The sequence below is a fragment of the Taurulus bubalis genome, assembly GCF_910589615.1.
Source record: "Taurulus bubalis genome assembly, chromosome: 16".
Taxonomy (NCBI): Eukaryota; Metazoa; Chordata; class Actinopteri; order Perciformes; family Cottidae; genus Taurulus; species Taurulus bubalis.
This window is the reverse complement of record NC_136604.1, coordinates 22,126,804-22,144,213: the sequence shown is the minus strand read 5'-3', so window position 1 is coordinate 22,144,213 and position 17,410 is coordinate 22,126,804. Positions and strand designations below refer to the sequence as shown.

The 17,410-nt window shown below is 43.1% G+C and overlaps 1 protein-coding gene across 1 annotated transcript; it reads right to left on the bottom strand.

Moving 5' to 3' along the window:
- Positions 1-6,922: 6,922 nt before the first annotated feature.
- Positions 6,923-8,781, bottom strand: LOC306748729 (piggyBac transposable element-derived protein 4-like; the record flags this gene model as incomplete). Its single annotated transcript, XM_079231941.1, has 2 exons — positions 6,923-8,391; positions 8,697-8,781. The coding sequence occupies 2 exons, from the start codon at positions 8,779-8,781 to the stop codon at positions 6,923-6,925; spliced, it is 1,554 nt and encodes a 517-aa protein (XP_079088067.1).
- Between the last annotated feature and the right edge of the window lie 8,629 nt (positions 8,782-17,410).

Sequence of the window (17,410 nt, the reverse complement as noted above, 5' to 3'; positions counted from 1 at the left end):
GAGAAAACATCTTCACTCTGACAGTGATGACTTTATTAATATAAGTAGTAGTTTAACACCATTAAATCAACTGAAAACATACGATAATTTGTATCAATATTTTAAGTGCATTTGTATTGGAATGGTCGCTAAAAACGGTCCGGACCAGAAAACAACTCCGTTAAACTGATCATGTGTACAGACACAAACTCCGTCAGCTGTTAAAGCGACTGATAACTGATCAGATGTGATCAGCGGCGCAGTCATCAAAACCCTTAGTTCAACCCTCAGTTCAACGTTGGTTGAACTGAGGATGGAACTGAGGGTAACCTTCAAACTAAAAGCCCTTAAATTAATGGCAATAGTACATCATTAATCCAATCTTGAATTCACTTCCATCTTTTCCATTATGGAACAGTGGTGGAAAGGACATGGAAAGAACCTACTAAAGAGATTGTTTTCTAACATTTATTTCTGTATGTGACGGGGTCTTAGGGGAAGGAGATATAAAAAGGAAACAGACAACTCCACCTGGGGACTTGCACCTCAAGAAATACAAGTTTAAAAACCCCAATATATAGTTTGTTTAAGGACACAGATTCTGTACTGATATTGGCCAGAGATGCGTTTCATAAAATTATCCAGACGTTTATTACGGTAATTAAAAGAATATATATATTTATTCAACAACACTAAAAAGGTAAAACATGCAGATCAAAATCACAGCCAAACCATGCAAAACAGATATAAAATGGACCCAGCTAAATAGGCAAAAGCAAAACAACCAAGAGCAAAACAGATAAAATGGACGTGGCAAAACCAGTTAAAGCAAAACAGATGAAGCAAAACCAACGGGCAAAAGCAAAACAGCAGCAGGTGAACCTACAAATGATAAAAAGAGATTTAAAAGGGTAACACCATGCTGCCACATTACAAATTAAGATTCTGACTAAAAGAACCTCAAACTCACCGTGAGCCACCACAGGACCAGGACTCTCTCTCGTCTGAGCATGAAGGAAGAATCTGCCTTTTCAGCTGAAGGCCTTAGCTTTACTAAAATAGTCTTTGCTTTATAAGAATGAACCTTCTGAGCCCCAGAGTCTGGGGTTTCTGTACCTCCTTGTTCCCTGTGTTCAAGTAGTCATAAGAACCCCAAATGAGTTATAATACTTGTGTTATTTTATATGATTTATTTTCCGAATTTATTTGCGGAAATCTTTTTTATTTGTGTAAAATTCGTCGTTTGTGTAAACATTCCTGTTCCCGTTTCTGATTCTGAATGAACATCCCTGAGCTGTTAAAGTAAAAGAAAAATAATAATTGACCAACACAAAAAACATACACATCTGCCAAATATATAGGCTTTTTCTTTTAAATAAAGTGGACAAAAATATGTATATTTTAATTTATAAAATATAAAGAAAAATACAAATCAGAAAACTTCACAAAAAAATAATACGAAAGAATAAGAAGAACTCACTTAAAACAAGGCAGATCCTCACCGCAGCAGTAAAGCAGAGTAACTGTAATTATATCACACAAAAGCCTTGGCACTGGACCTACAACTGAAACAATGCAGTCTACTGACATATTCTTGGCGGTGGATTTAAACTCAGCTAAACTCAGCAGCTTGAACGCTATTACAGCAGCTACTGGATCAGTACTGAAGGAGCTACCTGCCACTTTATCAACACGACCAAGAGACGCTGCTGTTTCTACTTACGGTCGGCGCCATGTTGCTAATGCAGGAACATCCGGTTTGGCTGCAATTTTGTGGGAAACCTACAAAATAAAAGCCCTTAAATTAAGAAAAATAGTATATCATTATTCCAATTTGGAGTTACCTTCCATCTTTTCCATACGTAACAGTTGTGGCTAGGACATGGAAAGAGATGACTCTAGGAATTGTTTTCTAAAATTACTAAAATGGCACCTAATAATTACAACAACAAAAATCAGCAACATTTGTATTTTGACAGTAAAAAAAATGCTATAAAGCTTTGTTGTTGGATCTGGAAGGAACCGGTTTGGTTATTAGCAAGTAGAAAGATTACAAGGTCTTAATTTGTACGACAGGTTTTCTCAACGAAATTTTGATTGTAGCCACAATTTGCTAAATAGGAAACAAAACAAACAAAATATATATTACACATGGAGGGTGAATGGCTAATTAGAGGGAAGAAGCTGTTTTTAAACCTGGGGGTTGTGAAGCTGATACTTCTGTATCTCTCTCCAAACGGCAGATGGGTGAACGGGTTGAACAATTATATTATTATTATTAAAATTATTAACATATATTCATAACGGGGTAACCACTGTGGAAACAGTCTCAAAATTAGTGTTTACGAAAAATGCCAATAGTTAAAGCTACTATTCCACATTTAGAGTGAACAGTGAAGGTTTCAATCCAAGTACTGATGATAACCAGCTAGCATCACAACACAAAATAATCACAGAAACTGCTCTTTAAAACTAGAAAAGTTTATACATGTTAAAACATACTGATCATATTCAATAACGTCAACAAAAGAACACATCTATTATACAATTACAAGCATAATATTTAAAAGCAACAATCACGTGATGAATGGAGCGAGGCCAAGTATCTCAAGGTCTTGTTTACAAGTGAGGGAGTGGAATCAATGTCAACTTTATCAAAACCAGAACACACTTACCACGTGCATCTTCAGTTGCTCATTACACAAGAACGTTTAATCACAAACTGAGCAGCTGAAAGGTTTCTCTCCTGTGTGAGTAAACATTTGTGTCTGCAAAGATGAACGCTGTGAAAATTATTTATTAGACTGCTCAGTCTGCAATAAATAATTTTACACACAATGGAGAGTGCGCTTAACAAACCGTGTCTGTGTGTGTGTGGGTTAGTTTGAAAAGAAGAAAAAAGAATAAGAAAGGACTCAAACTTTATCAAAACCAGGACCAACTAAAGGGAGTTCTCTCACTGGTGATGTCTCATGTGTCTCTTTACACTTATGCCATGTTTAAAAGATCTCTTACAGACTGTGCAGCTGAAAGCTTTCACTCCTGTATGAACTACCATGTGAGTCTGTACATTTATACTCCGTGTAAAAGTTTTCTTACAGACTAAACAGCTGAAAAGTTTCTCTCCTGTATGAGTCAGCATGTGTCTCTTCAGATGTGCCGTCAAGCTTTTATCACAAACTGAGCAGTAGAAAGTTTTCTTTCTTCTGTGGATTTTCATGTGTTTCTTCAAATGTCTCTTAAGGTGAAATCTTTCCTCACATTCAGAGCAGCTTAACATTTCCTCTCCTGTATGAGTCGCCATGTGCCTCTTCAGACTTGTCTTGCGCTTAAAACTGTTATCACAAACTGAGCAGCTGAAAGTTTGCTCTCCTGTATGAGTCATCATGTGTCTCTTCAGACGTGACTTAAACCTGAAGCTTTTATCACACTCTGAGCAGCTGAAAGGTTTCTCTCCTGTGTGGATTCTCATGTGTTTCTTCAAATCTCCCTTGAGGTGAAATCTTTCCCCACATTCAGAGCAGCTTAATGGTTTCTCACCTGTACTACATTTTGAACCACTGACATAAACGTCCTCATTATTCAGAGAGTTTAAACCTGACTGAGGTTCTCTGGTCTCCTTCAAATCATCACAGTCATCAGTCTCAGGTTCAGAAGAGTCTAGAGGTGTTTCTGGATCTGACTTCCTGTCTGGTTCTGGTCCTCCACAATCCTCTCCATCAGCTTCTGTTTCCATCTGTTCAGTTTGTCTTTGACGAAGCTGTGAGGACTGAGCTTCCTCTTCATCACCATCATCATCATCACTGATCACAAGAGTGAATGAGAACTTGATACCAGCCTCCTCCAGCCCTTGAAGCTGCTCTCCCTCCTGACTGGTCCAGAGTTCCTCTGCAATGTGTGGGGGCTCTGGGTCATCATGGTCATTCAGGTCCTCTATAATGTGTGGGAGCTCTGGGTCCTCCTGGTCATTCAGGTCCTCTCTAATGTGTGGGGGCTCTGGGTCATCCTGGTCCTCTTTAATGTGTGGGGGCTCTGGTTCCTCCTGGTCATTCAGGTCCTCTTTAATGTGTGGGGGTTCTGGGTCCTCCTGGTCCAGACTGAATCTCCAGACCTGCTGTTCTTCTTTAACCACCAACAACTGCTGGACGTCTGTGGAGAGCAATAAAATACATTTATACATCTTAGAAAACTGTAATTTCACGTGAATAACTAATCCACTGATGTCACTACTTTCCTGTAATGTGGGGAGACATGCTGCACATTTTGAACTAAAACAAACTAAAAACTGTTGTGTTTTACCTTGCTGTGAGGCAAAGTTTGGTTGTTCTTGTTAAAATGCCCATGTGCTTGCAGAATAATTCATTCTCAAAGTGCACCAAAAGAGCATCTTAAATTACTGTGGTTCTGCAGAGATGTCCTGGAATGCTGATCATATTCTACAGATTTAAAATACTATATTTGTTTGGGACAGAACCCCCTAAAAAGCACACCACAATCCAATATTTTTCCAATGAAAGTAATTGTGGAAAATGTATCATTCCCTCCCACCATATCAGTCAAAATGTTGCATTTAGTTATTTGTCCACATTGTTTAGCCCTAGTGAAGAGTGTGATATTTAAAGAAATATAATTTCAATAATCTGTTAAACCTACTGGCAAACTACAAACGTTGCTGTTGCTGAAAACTGCTGTAAAGTGATCAAACTGCTGCATTGATATTCTCTCTGGTGTTGTACTGCAGCTTCAGCCCTTTTTTGAATCAACTATTTTTTCACATTACAATAAAACACTATAAACTCAACACTTCTAGGTCAGACTGAGTTGTGTGGTTTTCATTAACTGTTGTCTGCATATTCTTATGATCAGATTATAATTTGCAACATCGGCAACATAAAGGGATATGAGACACTGTTAGAGTGAAAAACACTACAGTTTAGTAGCGTTGTACTCTGTGAAAAATACCCGTTTAATTTTCATATTCTTTCTTTCATTCATAACCAACCTCGTTAATAAAGTAATACTTTGAACCAGGTTGTTTATGTTGTTAATAAAGTAATACTTTAAACCGGGTTGTTTTAATCGACTGCATGACGCAACACTGTAAGAAGACGGAAGAAGTATTTAAGATGCGCTTTCTTGTCGTCCATCTTCAGAACATTAGGGTCGTTGGAGAGGAGCCAGTTCTGCTCAGAATCGATCAGCGGCGATCGCTGCGCAATGCATGCTGGGTAGATTTGTGTCCGACTTGATCCCGACTTGTCATGTACACGTGATCAACGGTAATCTCGCGAGGCGGCCGCAGATTTTAGAGCCAGGCGCCGCAGTAGCTCTCCACCGACTGTGTGGCCCAGTGCATGATGGGAAACGCCTGGCTGACGCCACATCAGAGAGCTGATTGTCTCTATAGATCTGACATCAAATACCATGTGTTGTAGAAATCCTTATTTTATGTATAGTTGTAATACTTAATGTTGGATTGTTGACTATTAGTCTCATGTTTAATCTAAAAACGTATATTGTGTGGTTTATAATAATAAAGCTTATTTATATAACATATATCAAAACCAGTAGTAATGTATTTCACAGGCAGACTTAAAAAGAACAAAGGATGCAGCTACACGCACATCTCTATAGAGGTCAATGAAAAGTAAAAAGTACAATATGTACCTCTGAGGTGTAGTACAGTAAAACATACAATATGTACCTCTGAGATGTATCGTAGTAAAAAGTATGAAAGTATTTAAATACTTCAGTACAGTACCTGTAACTCTACCTCAGTACATGATGTTAATACTTCCTCCAGAACTGGTTCCATCAGTTTAAAGTGATGAAGAAACAAACAGAACCAACCTGCTCTTTGTATCCGGACTTCCGGGTTGAAAACAGCGTCCAGTAGTCTCCGTTGTCGCTCGTTCTCCTCTTTAGAAGCAGAAAGTTCCTCCTCCTACTCTGATATCGTTCTTTCAAACAGCCCAAATATCTCTTGCGCAGCCGCAGTTAGTCGCTGGTTGACTACAGATCTCAGCATTTGGACTTTAGACATGTTCACAACGACAGAAACGTTTTCTCACACAAACTCCGTCACAAACCCCGTTTCCTCTCCATTAAACTGGGAATAGCTGTGTTGCTGACTTCAGTCCGCATACAGATCTGCTGGATCAGGACTGAAGGAACTACCTGGCAAGTTATCAACGCAACAAAGACACGCTGCTATTTCTACTGACGGTAGCGACCATGTTGCTAACGGAGGAGCATCCGGGTCAGCTGCAGCTTGCGGGTCATCTTAAAAATAAAAGCCTGAAAAAGCTGCAATGTTGATTTCAAGGCAGACTTGGTGGGTAACCTTCAAAATAAAAGTATTGAGAAGCTTTTGTGTGGATTTTATTGCAGACTTGGTGGGCAACCTTCAGAATATAAGCCCTTAAATTATTAAAAAATAGTCTCTCTGGCTTTCTTAGCTTTGAGTTTTGTCCAGCGTTATTTTCTCAACTGTTTTGCATTTCTTCTTAAATTCATTATTTAAAGCACTTCCATGTACGCTATACTTCAAAATGTCCAGAACAATCTCAGGTCTCTATATAATGAGGCACCATTGTCCTAAGGAACAAGTGTAAAGAGATAATTTGGCCCTTAAGCTGACAAGTTGATTAGTTAACCAAAGTCTTAGGTTCACCAAAGCAGTGGAATATATGAATACAATATAGATAAATGTCTTTTTTAAACGTTTTTTTAGCAGAAGTGTTGTCTGTCTGAGATCAAAGGGGACTAAGTTATGACTTCATACTACAGATCAAGCTTCCTGGGGTGAGTGCAAATAAAAAAAACACAGCAGTTTTTGTTTAAGAAAAGTTTTATTTTTCAAACAAAAAATGTAGTACAAGATTTACTATACAAGAACAAAATAGAAAAAAACCCAGAACATTTACTATATTGTTTGAGGTTTTTAACCGTCATGCCAAGCTACAAAGCAGTTTCTGTCCGGGTGCAGGCAGAGGGCCACATCACACTGCCCGCACTTCCACGGCGTGAGCTTTCGCCGGCCTTGGCTTCGGCAATGCTCACACGGCCCCTTCATTTTGGGGCAGCCTGCAGCAACAGCGATGGGCACAGGAAGATGATCTGCAGGCGTCTTGGCAGGCGTCTTGGCAGGAGGCGTGCGGAGCGGCTTGCCACAGAGCTCTGCAGTCAGCTGCTCCATGAAACATCGCTGCGTCAAGGGCTTTGTTTGCTGGACCAGACAGAGTTCCTTGTGGAGAATGAAGCTGTTGGTGGTGGCAATGTCCAGAAAATGATGAAAAAGGTTTCTGTACCAGCACATGGTTTTGTGTTGAACAGAGTAAGACCGAATGAGCTGGTCAGATAGATCCACTCCACCCATGTGCTCATTGTACTCTGCAACTGGTGTGGGACAGGGGAATGATGCCGTTTTCCAGGAGCCATCTTGCTGCTTCACCGTCCTCTGCACAGTTTCACCAGAGTATGCCGTGTGAATTGTGGAGCAGACCGATACTTTCTTCGTGTCCATCCATTTCACATAGACGATGGGGCCATCACGGATCCATCTTATGGAGCCTCTTGGCGACTCCTTTGTGAGGGCGTTCTCATCAGTACGAGGGAATCCCTTGCGGCACTCACTGTACGTCCCACAGGCAGCAAATCTGCACTCGTGGAGAGCCATGAAGAGCTTGGGGCTGGAATAGAAATTGTCCACGTATATGTGGTAGCCTGTGCCGAGGTAACCAGATTGCACAAGGGACATCACAATGTCATAGGCCAGGCCATGTTCGGACGGGATGTGGCTTTTGCTGGTGTGAATTGAAAAGTCCACTGTGTAGCCGTTCCTTGAGTCAGCCAAGACGAACAACTTGAATTCCCACTTTGTGGGCTTCATGTACTGGGTCATCACAGTTTTAGCATTGGAGGCAACCATTCTCTCATCCACAGCCAGGTCTCTGTGGGGATGATAAAAGGCCTTGCAGGCAGTCTTGATGGTGTCCATCAGGGGTTTCAGTTGAAAGAGTTTGTCATGTTTGTCCGTGCCCCTTTTCCTGTCATTGTGGACATCCTCATCAGGGTCGCTGAGATGAAGGTTCCACGATATTGTCCTGTATCTCTCGCGTGACATGATTTGTGATGGAAAAGGCAAGGACAAAAGGTGATTCTGCCTCCAGTAATCCGTAATCTTGTCCACCTTTACAATGGCCATGTACAGAAGCAGCCCAATGTACTTGTAAAAACACTCGACATCCAAGTCTGCCCATTTGTATTTTTTCCCGTTTGCTCCTTGTTTGGCAGCCTGCTTGTTTGTGTTTTGACACAGTGTCTTTACAGTTTCTTCAGGGAAGAATCGTTTGAAGAGGTCGAGGGGCGTCTGTGTGGAGGTGGAGTCGAGCCGTGGTCCTGGTGTCCGAGCTGGTTGAAACCGTAAGACGGGGGGGGCAGTGTCCGGGTATTTATCCGTCTTCCAAGACAGCGGAGCTGGGTGGAGTTGAGTTTGACGGGGCCTCTTTGCTGGTGGTGGCCTGGTAGCAGGCGGCGGTGATTCCTCTCTGTGAAATAAAGTACTACTCATTGCTATCAAGTTGACTGAAACACTCCCGTTCTCTTTTCTTCCTCCAGAAATTACAAAACATTCACACCAAAGAGGCTCCGACTGCTGACGGTCACATTTAGCTAAATGTGCTATTGCAAAACAAAGTTCTTGTAAATACACTTACCCATCTTCAAAATGATCCCGATTATTTTGATATTCCTCTTCATCGAAGGAATCAAATCCTTCAAGCTCTGCAGCTCCTCCGTCATCGCTACTTTCCCACATCTCTGAAAGTACATCACTCAGTCAATTCTCTCTCTTCTCTCTTAATTGCCATTTTTTCGCATTCATATTTACTAAACGTAAACATGGCCAAGTGCGGACCCGCGCTTCAAGACCCGGAAGTATAGTACAGTACCTGATTCTGTTTCTTCACAGCCCTCTTCAGCTTCACTCGTCACAGGAGTGATTGGGAACGCGATACCAGCCTCCTCCTGGTGCTCTTGAATGTGGGGGGGCTCTGGGTCCTCCTGGTCCTCTTTGATGTGTGGGGGCTCTGGGTCCTCCTGGTCCTCTTTGATGTGTGGGGGCTCTGGGTCCTTCTGGTCCAGACTGGAGATCCAGTCCTGCTGTTCTTCTTTGAATACAAGCCATTTGTGGATGTCTGAAGTAAAAGCTGAAAGACAAACAAACAACATTAACTATGAGTGTTTGTTATCTCGTGTAAACAATCACAGGACTTTACTCGCCAAGAGAGAAAAATCAAGATGGTGACGGCCTAAATGCAGACTCAAGGCGTGAAACCAAAAACCAATGGGTGATGCCATGTTAACCGGTTCAAATTCCAGAGGACCTGTGGAGACGGATCATTCTGTTGACTCGAAGTGTGACTTAATACAAAGTGAACTAATAACCTAAAAGGTGATTGTAGTATTGATTTTGTTGCCAAAAAGTTTGGAAACCGTTGAAATCCTTGAAGTTCCTCTCTGGCGAACAAAGGAAGTGTGTCCTGGTGAGGTCATAAAGCAAGAAATCCAGTCATGTGCAACTTTACCAAAGGCACCAATGGAACAACTGGTCAATTACTGGAGAAGAATCGGGACAGCAGAAGAGAAAAAAATCCCTGGATGGATTCCCTCCAAATGTGTGTGCGTGTGAAAGTAAGCATGGCGTGTGTTTGTTTAGGATGTTGGAGTATACCTCTGCGGTATCTCCTAAGCAATGGTAATGATACAAGGCCCCATGAGTGTAACAACTATAAATGTAGATATAACAGCTAAAACAAGAAAGAAATGAACACTAATACATAAAAACCGCATTGCAAAACAGCAATTAGACTTTCTTTTGGGCAATTTTCAAAACATTTTATAGAGGGACATTTCTTTGTTAGGTGGGAAAACCCATTAAACATCTGAACCCTCTGGTTAAATATAATTGCTAGTTAAATCGTCACTGTACAGGAAAAAGCACTAATGTCTCAGAAGTGATGTTGATATCTTTCTGCAGTTTCCAATCGGATTCCCATATCTGCAATAATACGATTTGTCGAAATCTTATTTTGAAAACCGGATGTTTTGTCACGTGGCTCTTCCCGCTAACTTCTCAAAAAAACCTCGCTTGCTCGCTCCGATCTGGGTCGTTTGAATGTGTTTGCCGTGAATATCAGTATCGAGGTGCACAACACGGTCCGTGTCTGCTGAGTTGACCGCAGTAACGCGAGCTGGCTGCGGCCACCAGACTACCGGGAGCTCTAAGTCACGTGACCGGAACTAAAACTCCCCGAAACCTGAACGTGTTTCCAGCGAGAGGAGAAATAAAAAGCACCAACCTGCGGGGTTCGACCCGACATCCAGCGGCTCGTCCATCGCTGCTCTGCTCCGGTCAGCAGTGATGTGTCCTCTCGGGTCGAGGCAGAGAAGGAAGGAGCGCGTGTCGAGGAATCCAGGAAGACGTTGGTGGAGCGCGGCGCGAGGTGATGACGTATTGGGGGACGGGCGTCTCCAGACGGCCGTACCACGTGACTGATTCCGGAAATGGTTCGCGGGTTTGGCGCGCGATTCACGAGTTGGGCTGCAGTAGAATAGTCCTTTTTGGTTAGAAACCTTCCTAACTGAGAGAAATGACCGGAAGTACCTAAGGAAATGAGCTTCAATGCTTCGTACCTTAGCTCCTTTAGCATAGGAACCACTAGAACTGCCCTCATTCTTTTATTTTACTTCAGTTACAGAAGCTTTAATGAAAGAGTTCAACTGGACGAGCTCTTCAGTCTGACTCTTGTTTCTGATTATTATCTTTTGAATCAACTATTTTGTCACATGACAATAAAACATTATCAAGTCAACACACGTTGTTTGGTGTTTCATAAACTGTTGTCTGCATATTGTTATGATCAAATGCTGCAACATCACGTGACTACATAAATAGTGTACAATTGTGTATTTATTTTATACTTTTTATTCACCGATTTTCTCAAATGATCTATTTGATGAATGTAATACACATATTATATATAAATTAGAGCTGGGCACGTATAAAGACGTTAACGTATAAAGTTAACGTGGGCACGTATAAAGACGTTAACGCAGCAATCCATTAACGCTGACAATGATTTTATCATGCGTTAACAGCATGTTGTTGTTTTTTAGCATTGGGAGAGGCTTAACACAGGTACTGCACTTTTAAATGAACATTTTCATTTTAAATCTCTACCAGGCGGCGTAGTTGATAAAAGCAAAGCTATTTGTAACCACTGCAAACTGGAATTATCTCATTATTAATATTATTTATTATCTCAATAATCATGCAAACTGGATACAGTCTCAAAATGGATGTTCCCTAAACGTGCCAATAGTCAAAGTATTATTCCACATTTAGAGTGAACGGTGAAGGTTGGAATCTGAGCACTGACGATAACAACCAGCTATCATCACAACACATATGCAGAAAATAATCACAGAAACTGCTCTTTAAAACGATAACAGAGTTTATTTAAACCTAAAACATGTTTTGTACAATTACAAGCAATCTCCTTTAGAGCAAAGCTCAGCAGCTTGAACGTTATTACAGCAGCTACAAGCACAGCAGTTATGTTACACAGAACTGAACGGAATTCATGTCAACTTCATCAAAACCGGAACAACGGTTAGGGAGTTCTCTCCTGTGTGACGTCTCATGTGTATCTTCAGTTACCCATTGTACAGAAATGTTTCATCATAAACTGAGCAGCTGAACGGTTTCTCTCATGTGAGTTAACATGTGTCCCTTTAAATGTGCCCTACAAATAAAAGATATTTTGCATACTGAGCAGCTGAATGGTTTCTCTCCTTTATGAGTCAGCACATGTTTCTTCAGATGTGACTTGCACTTAAAGCTTTTATCACAGACTGAGCAGCTGAAAGGTTTCTCTCCTGTGTGAGTCAACATGTGTAACTGTAACGCTGTGTTCACACCGGAATTGGCGATTTATTCGTGCCGTGGCGAGATAGACATGTTTGAGGCGGCGCGAACAGAACGTTTGACCTGGGGCGAACAAAGCGAAGGACGCGGCGCGAATTCGCGTGAGTTGAATTCTCCCAACTCTGGCGGAGAAATCGCGTGACGCAAAGTTGCGGCAGCCAATCAGCGTTGAGAATCAGCGTTGAGAAGCTCCGCCCGTCACCACCGCCGTCTCCCCGTTTCTGAATGAAACTGCTGCTGCTCCGCCTGAACCAGCGCTGACAGCGGCTTCATTGAGACGCTGTTGTGGGACTACGGATAATATTATGAACCCAGACACCATGGAGTTTGATGTTCCGACATATGTGGAGTTTACACAAAAAGTATAAAGCAGAACTGGTGGTTATTTCCATGGTGGATGGCATAATCGGTATCGTTTTACGGAGATACGCGAGACGCAGTTCCTGGAGGAGTCGGTGAAATTCACCAAGCTGTGTGCGGCTACGGATGATGTTATGAACCCAAATACGAGGGCGTTTCATGTTCCGACATGTTTGGGACTTCCACAACAAGTATAAAGCAGAACCAGTGGTTATTTATTCCATGGTCGATAGCGGAAATGAAAGCTTCGTCGCTTGTCTCTCACAGAGGCAAGCAACAGAGCTAAGCCACGCCCCCTTCGCGCCGCAATTTTTCGCGTTTGGTGTGAACACCCTCGTTTCACTCACGCGAGTAAACTTCCGCGGTGGACGCGACGCGAAATTTCGCGCCGCGTCCGGTGTGAACACAGCATAAGCCTCCACTACGTAAAAACATTTTTTTACAGACCGAGCAGCTGAAAGGCTTCTCTCCTGTGTGAGTTAACTTGTGTCTATTTAAATGTCCACTTCGTGCAAAATATTTTTTGCAGACTGAGCAGCTGAAAGGCTTCTCTCCTGTGTGAGGGAGTATCTCACGTGTGTATCTTTAAATGTCCACTCTCTGTAAATGTTTTTTCATTTTATAGATAAATGTCTTTTTTAAACGTTTTTTTAGCAGAAGTGTTGTCTGTCTGAGATCAAAGGGGACTAAGTTATGACTTCATACTACAGATCAAGCTTCCTGGGGTGAGTGCAAATAAAAAAAACACAGCAGTTTTTGTTTAAGAAAAGTTTTATTTTTCAAACAAAAAATGTAGTACAAGATTTACTATACAAGAACAAAATAGAAAAAAACCCAGAACATTTACTATATTGTTTGAGGTTTTTAACCGTCATGCCAAGCTACAAAGCAGTTTCTGTCCGGGTGCAGGCAGAGGGCCACATCACACTGCCCGCACTTCCACGGCGTGAGCTTTCGCCGGCCTTGGCTTCGGCAATGCTCACACGGCCCCTTCATTTTGGGGCAGCCTGCAGCAACAGCGATGGGCACAGGAAGATGATCTGCAGGCGTCTTGGCAGGCGTCTTGGCAGGAGGCGTGCGGAGCGGCTTGCCACAGAGCTCTGCAGTCAGCTGCTCCATGAAACCTCGCTGCGTCAAGGGCTTTGTTTGCTGGACCAGACAGAGTTCCTTGTGGAGAATGAAGCTGTTGGTGGTGGCAATGTCCAGAAAATGATGAAAAAGGTTTCTGTACCAGCACATGGTTTTGTGTTGAACAGAGTAAGACCGAATGAGCTGGTCAGATAGATCCACTCCACCCATGTGCTCATTGTACTCTGCAACTGGTGTGGGACAGGGGAATGATGCCGTTTTCCAGGAGCCATCTTGCTGCTTCACCGTCCTCTGCACAGTTTCACCAGAGTATGCCGTGTGAATTGTGGAGCAGACCGATACTTTCTTCGTGTCCATCCATTTCACATAGACGATGGGGCCATCACGGATCCATCTTATGGAGCCTCTTGGCGACTCCTTTGTGAGTGCGTTCTCATCAGTACGAGGGAATCCCTTGCGGCACTCACTGTACGTCCCACAGGCAGCAAATCTGCACTCGTGGAGAGCCATGAAGAGCTTGGGGCTGGAATAGAAATTGTCCATGTATATGTGGTAGCCTGTGCCGAGGTAACCAGGTTGCACAAGGGACATCACAATGTCATAGGCCAGGCCATGTTCGGACGGGATGTGGCTTTTGCCGGTGTGAATTGAAAAGTCCACTGTGTAGCCGTTCCTTGAGTCAGCCAAGACGAACAACTTGAATTCCCACTTTGTGGGCTTCATGTACTGGGTCATCACAGTTTTAGCATTGGAGGCGACCATTCTCTCATCCACAGCCAGGTCTCTGTGGGGATGATAAAAGGCCTTGCAGGCAGTCTTGATGGTGTCCATCAGGGGTTTCAGTTGAAAGAGTTTGTCATGTTTGTCCGTGCCCCTTTTCCTGTCATTGTGGACATCCTCATCAGGGTCGCTGAGATGAAGGTTCCAAGATATTGTGCTGTATCTCTCGCGTGACATGATTTGTGATGGCAAAGGCAAGGACAAAAGGTGATTCTGTCTCCAGTAATTCGGAATCTTTTCCAGCTTTACAATGGCCATGTACAGAAGCAGCCCAATGTACTTGTAAAAACACTCGACGTCCAAGTCTACCCATTTGAATTTTTTTCCGTTTGCTATTTGTTCGGCAGCCTGCTTGTTTGTGTTTTGACACAGTGTCTGTACAGTTTCTTCAGGGAAGAACCGTTTGAAGAGGTCGAGGGGCGTCTGTGTGGAGGTGGAGTCGAGCCGTGGTCCTGGTGTCCGAGCTGGTTGAAACCGTAAGACGGTGGGAGCAGTGTCCGGGTCTTTGTCAGTCTTCCAAGACAGCGGAGGTGGGTGGAGTTGAGCTTGACGGGACCTCTTTGCTGGTGGTGGCCTGGTGGCAGGTAGCGGAGATTCCTCTCCTCTGTGAAATAAAGTACTACTCATTACTACTAAGTCACCACACCAAAGAGGCTCCGACTGCTGACGGTCACATTTAGCTAAATGTGCGATTGCAAAACGTGTGCTATTGAAAAAGTTCTTGTAAATACACTTACCCATCTTCAAAAGGATCCCGATTATTTTGATATTCCTCTTCATCGAAGGTATCAAACCCTTCAAGCTCTGAAGCTCCTTCATCATCCTCGTCGCTACTTTCCCACATCTCTGAAAGTAGTCAGTCAAGTAGTCAGTCAATTCTCTCTCTTCTCTTAATTAGTTGTAAATGAGAGAAGCACAACCCCTCAATAAAGATGCTGCTGTCATTAATTGTCATTTTATTTTAAAAGAAAGCAATATCATAAAGTGCATGTTTACAGTTTGAGCACAAATCCAAGAGCAAGCAGGGACTATTGGAGTGTGAGGACAGTGTTGAGAGAAACTGAAGAAACTCTAACGTCAGGATTTTAAATTACAAGAAAAGCTGTAGCGCTGCGATCTAGTACAGTAAAAAGTACAATATGTACCTAGAAGATGTAGTGGAGGTGAAGAATAAAGTTGGAGCCTTTTTAAATACTAAAGTACAGTACCTGATTCTGTTTCTTCACAATCCTCTTCACTCGTCACAGGAGCGAATGGGAACGTGATGTCAGCGTCCTCCTGGTCCTCATTAATGTGTGGGGGCTTTGGGTCCTCCTGGTCCTCATTAATGTGTGGGGGCTTTGGGTCCTCCTGGTCCTCATTAATGTGTGGGGGCTCTGGGTCCTCCTGGTCCTCATTAATGTGTGGGGGCTTTGGGTCCTCCTGGTCCTCATTAATGTGTGGGGGTTCTGGGTCCTCTTGGTCCAGACTGTAGATCGAGTCCTGCTGTTCTTCTTTGATAACAATCCATTTGTGGGCGTCTGAAGTTAAAGCTGAAAAACAAACAAATAACATTAACTACGAGTGTTTGTTATCTTGTGTAAACAGGACTTTCCTCTAATGTTGCTTCTCGTTGCACAAAATCAAAATGGTGGCGACCAGAAAAATCAAGATGATGACGGCCTAAATGCACTCAGGGCATCAAACCAAAAACCACAGACTGACCGGGTACGAGGTGAGGACCTGTGCAGACGCATCATTCTGATGTCTTTAAGTGTGACTAAATATAAAGTCTAATAACATAAAGGTGATTGTAGTATTGATTTTGTTGCCTAAACGTTTGGAAACAACCAAGTTCCTCTCTGGCGAACAAAGGAAGCGTATCCTGATGAGGTCATAAAGTGGGCGTGTCTAAAGCAAGGAATCCAGTCATCAGGCTCGTTCATTAGAGCTGCGCCTCGCCTGGAATCCAGACGAGAGCAGGCGGTCGCAGCAGGAGGAGGTCAATAAATTGCGATCAAGTCGGACAGTTTTAGGCTGCCTTCAAAGTCATAGAAACAATTACTTCCTGTTAGTTCCAAACTTTTGTCTATTTGTAGTTTACAGATCACGTTTGGACGGTGCACCCGCAATGATTGGCAGCTTGAATGGAATTACTGCCAAGTGCTGGGAGGACGATGTTTTCCCCGACTTCCTTAATTACCACTGCATAATACACCGACAAGCATTATGCGCTAAAATACTAAACACGAGAAAGAGATCATGGATGTGGCAACAAAGGTCGCCTGTTCTGTTCAAACGAGAGCTCTTCAAAGACGGCTGTTCCGTGCACATCTGGAGAAGGCTGACTGTATAATAATATTATATTAAGTCCAAACACCGTTCCATCATGACTGATGACCATTTGGAAGTCTGCCTGAGGCTGGCTAGCAGCAGCTACTGTCCGGACTATGCAACCCTGCTGGTTCCATTCAGTGAAGTCATCAGAGTAAAATGTAAGGACCAAAAATGTACAGAATTGTATTGTGTAATAAGGGTTCATGCCGTTATGCAAGGTACACCAATATTGTAAATATAAAGTATACTCGGTATATGGATACATTAATAATGCCCCTGCTGTACAGGATAAAGCACTAATGCAGTTTATTGGTCTCTTGTTCCAATCAGATTTCCATATCTGCGAGTATACGATTTGTCGAAATCTTATTTTGAAAACCGGATGTTGTGTCACGTGGATCTTCCCGCTAACTTCTCAGAAACCCTCGCTTGCTCGCTCCCGAGGTCGTTTGAATGTGTTTACCGTGAATATCAGTATCGAGGTGCACAACACGGTCCGTGTCTGCTGAGTTGACCGCAGTAACGCGAGCTAGCTGCGGCCACCAGACTACCGGGAGCTCTAAGTCACGTGACCGGAACTAAAACTCCCCGAAACGTGAACGTGTTTCCAGCGAGAGGAGAAATAAAAAGCACCAACCTGCGGGGTTCGACCCGACATCCAGCGGCTCGTCCATCGCTGCTCTGCTCCGGTCAGCAGTGATGTGTCCTCTCGGGTCGAGGAATCCAGGAAGACGTTGGTGGAGCGCGGCACGAGACGGCCGTACCACGTGACTGATTCCGGAAATGGTTCGCGGGTTTGGCGCGCGACTCACGAGTTGGGCTGCAGTAGAATAGTCCTTTTTTATTAGGAACCTTCCTAACTGAGACAAATGACCGGAAGTGCCTAAGTAGCCGCCA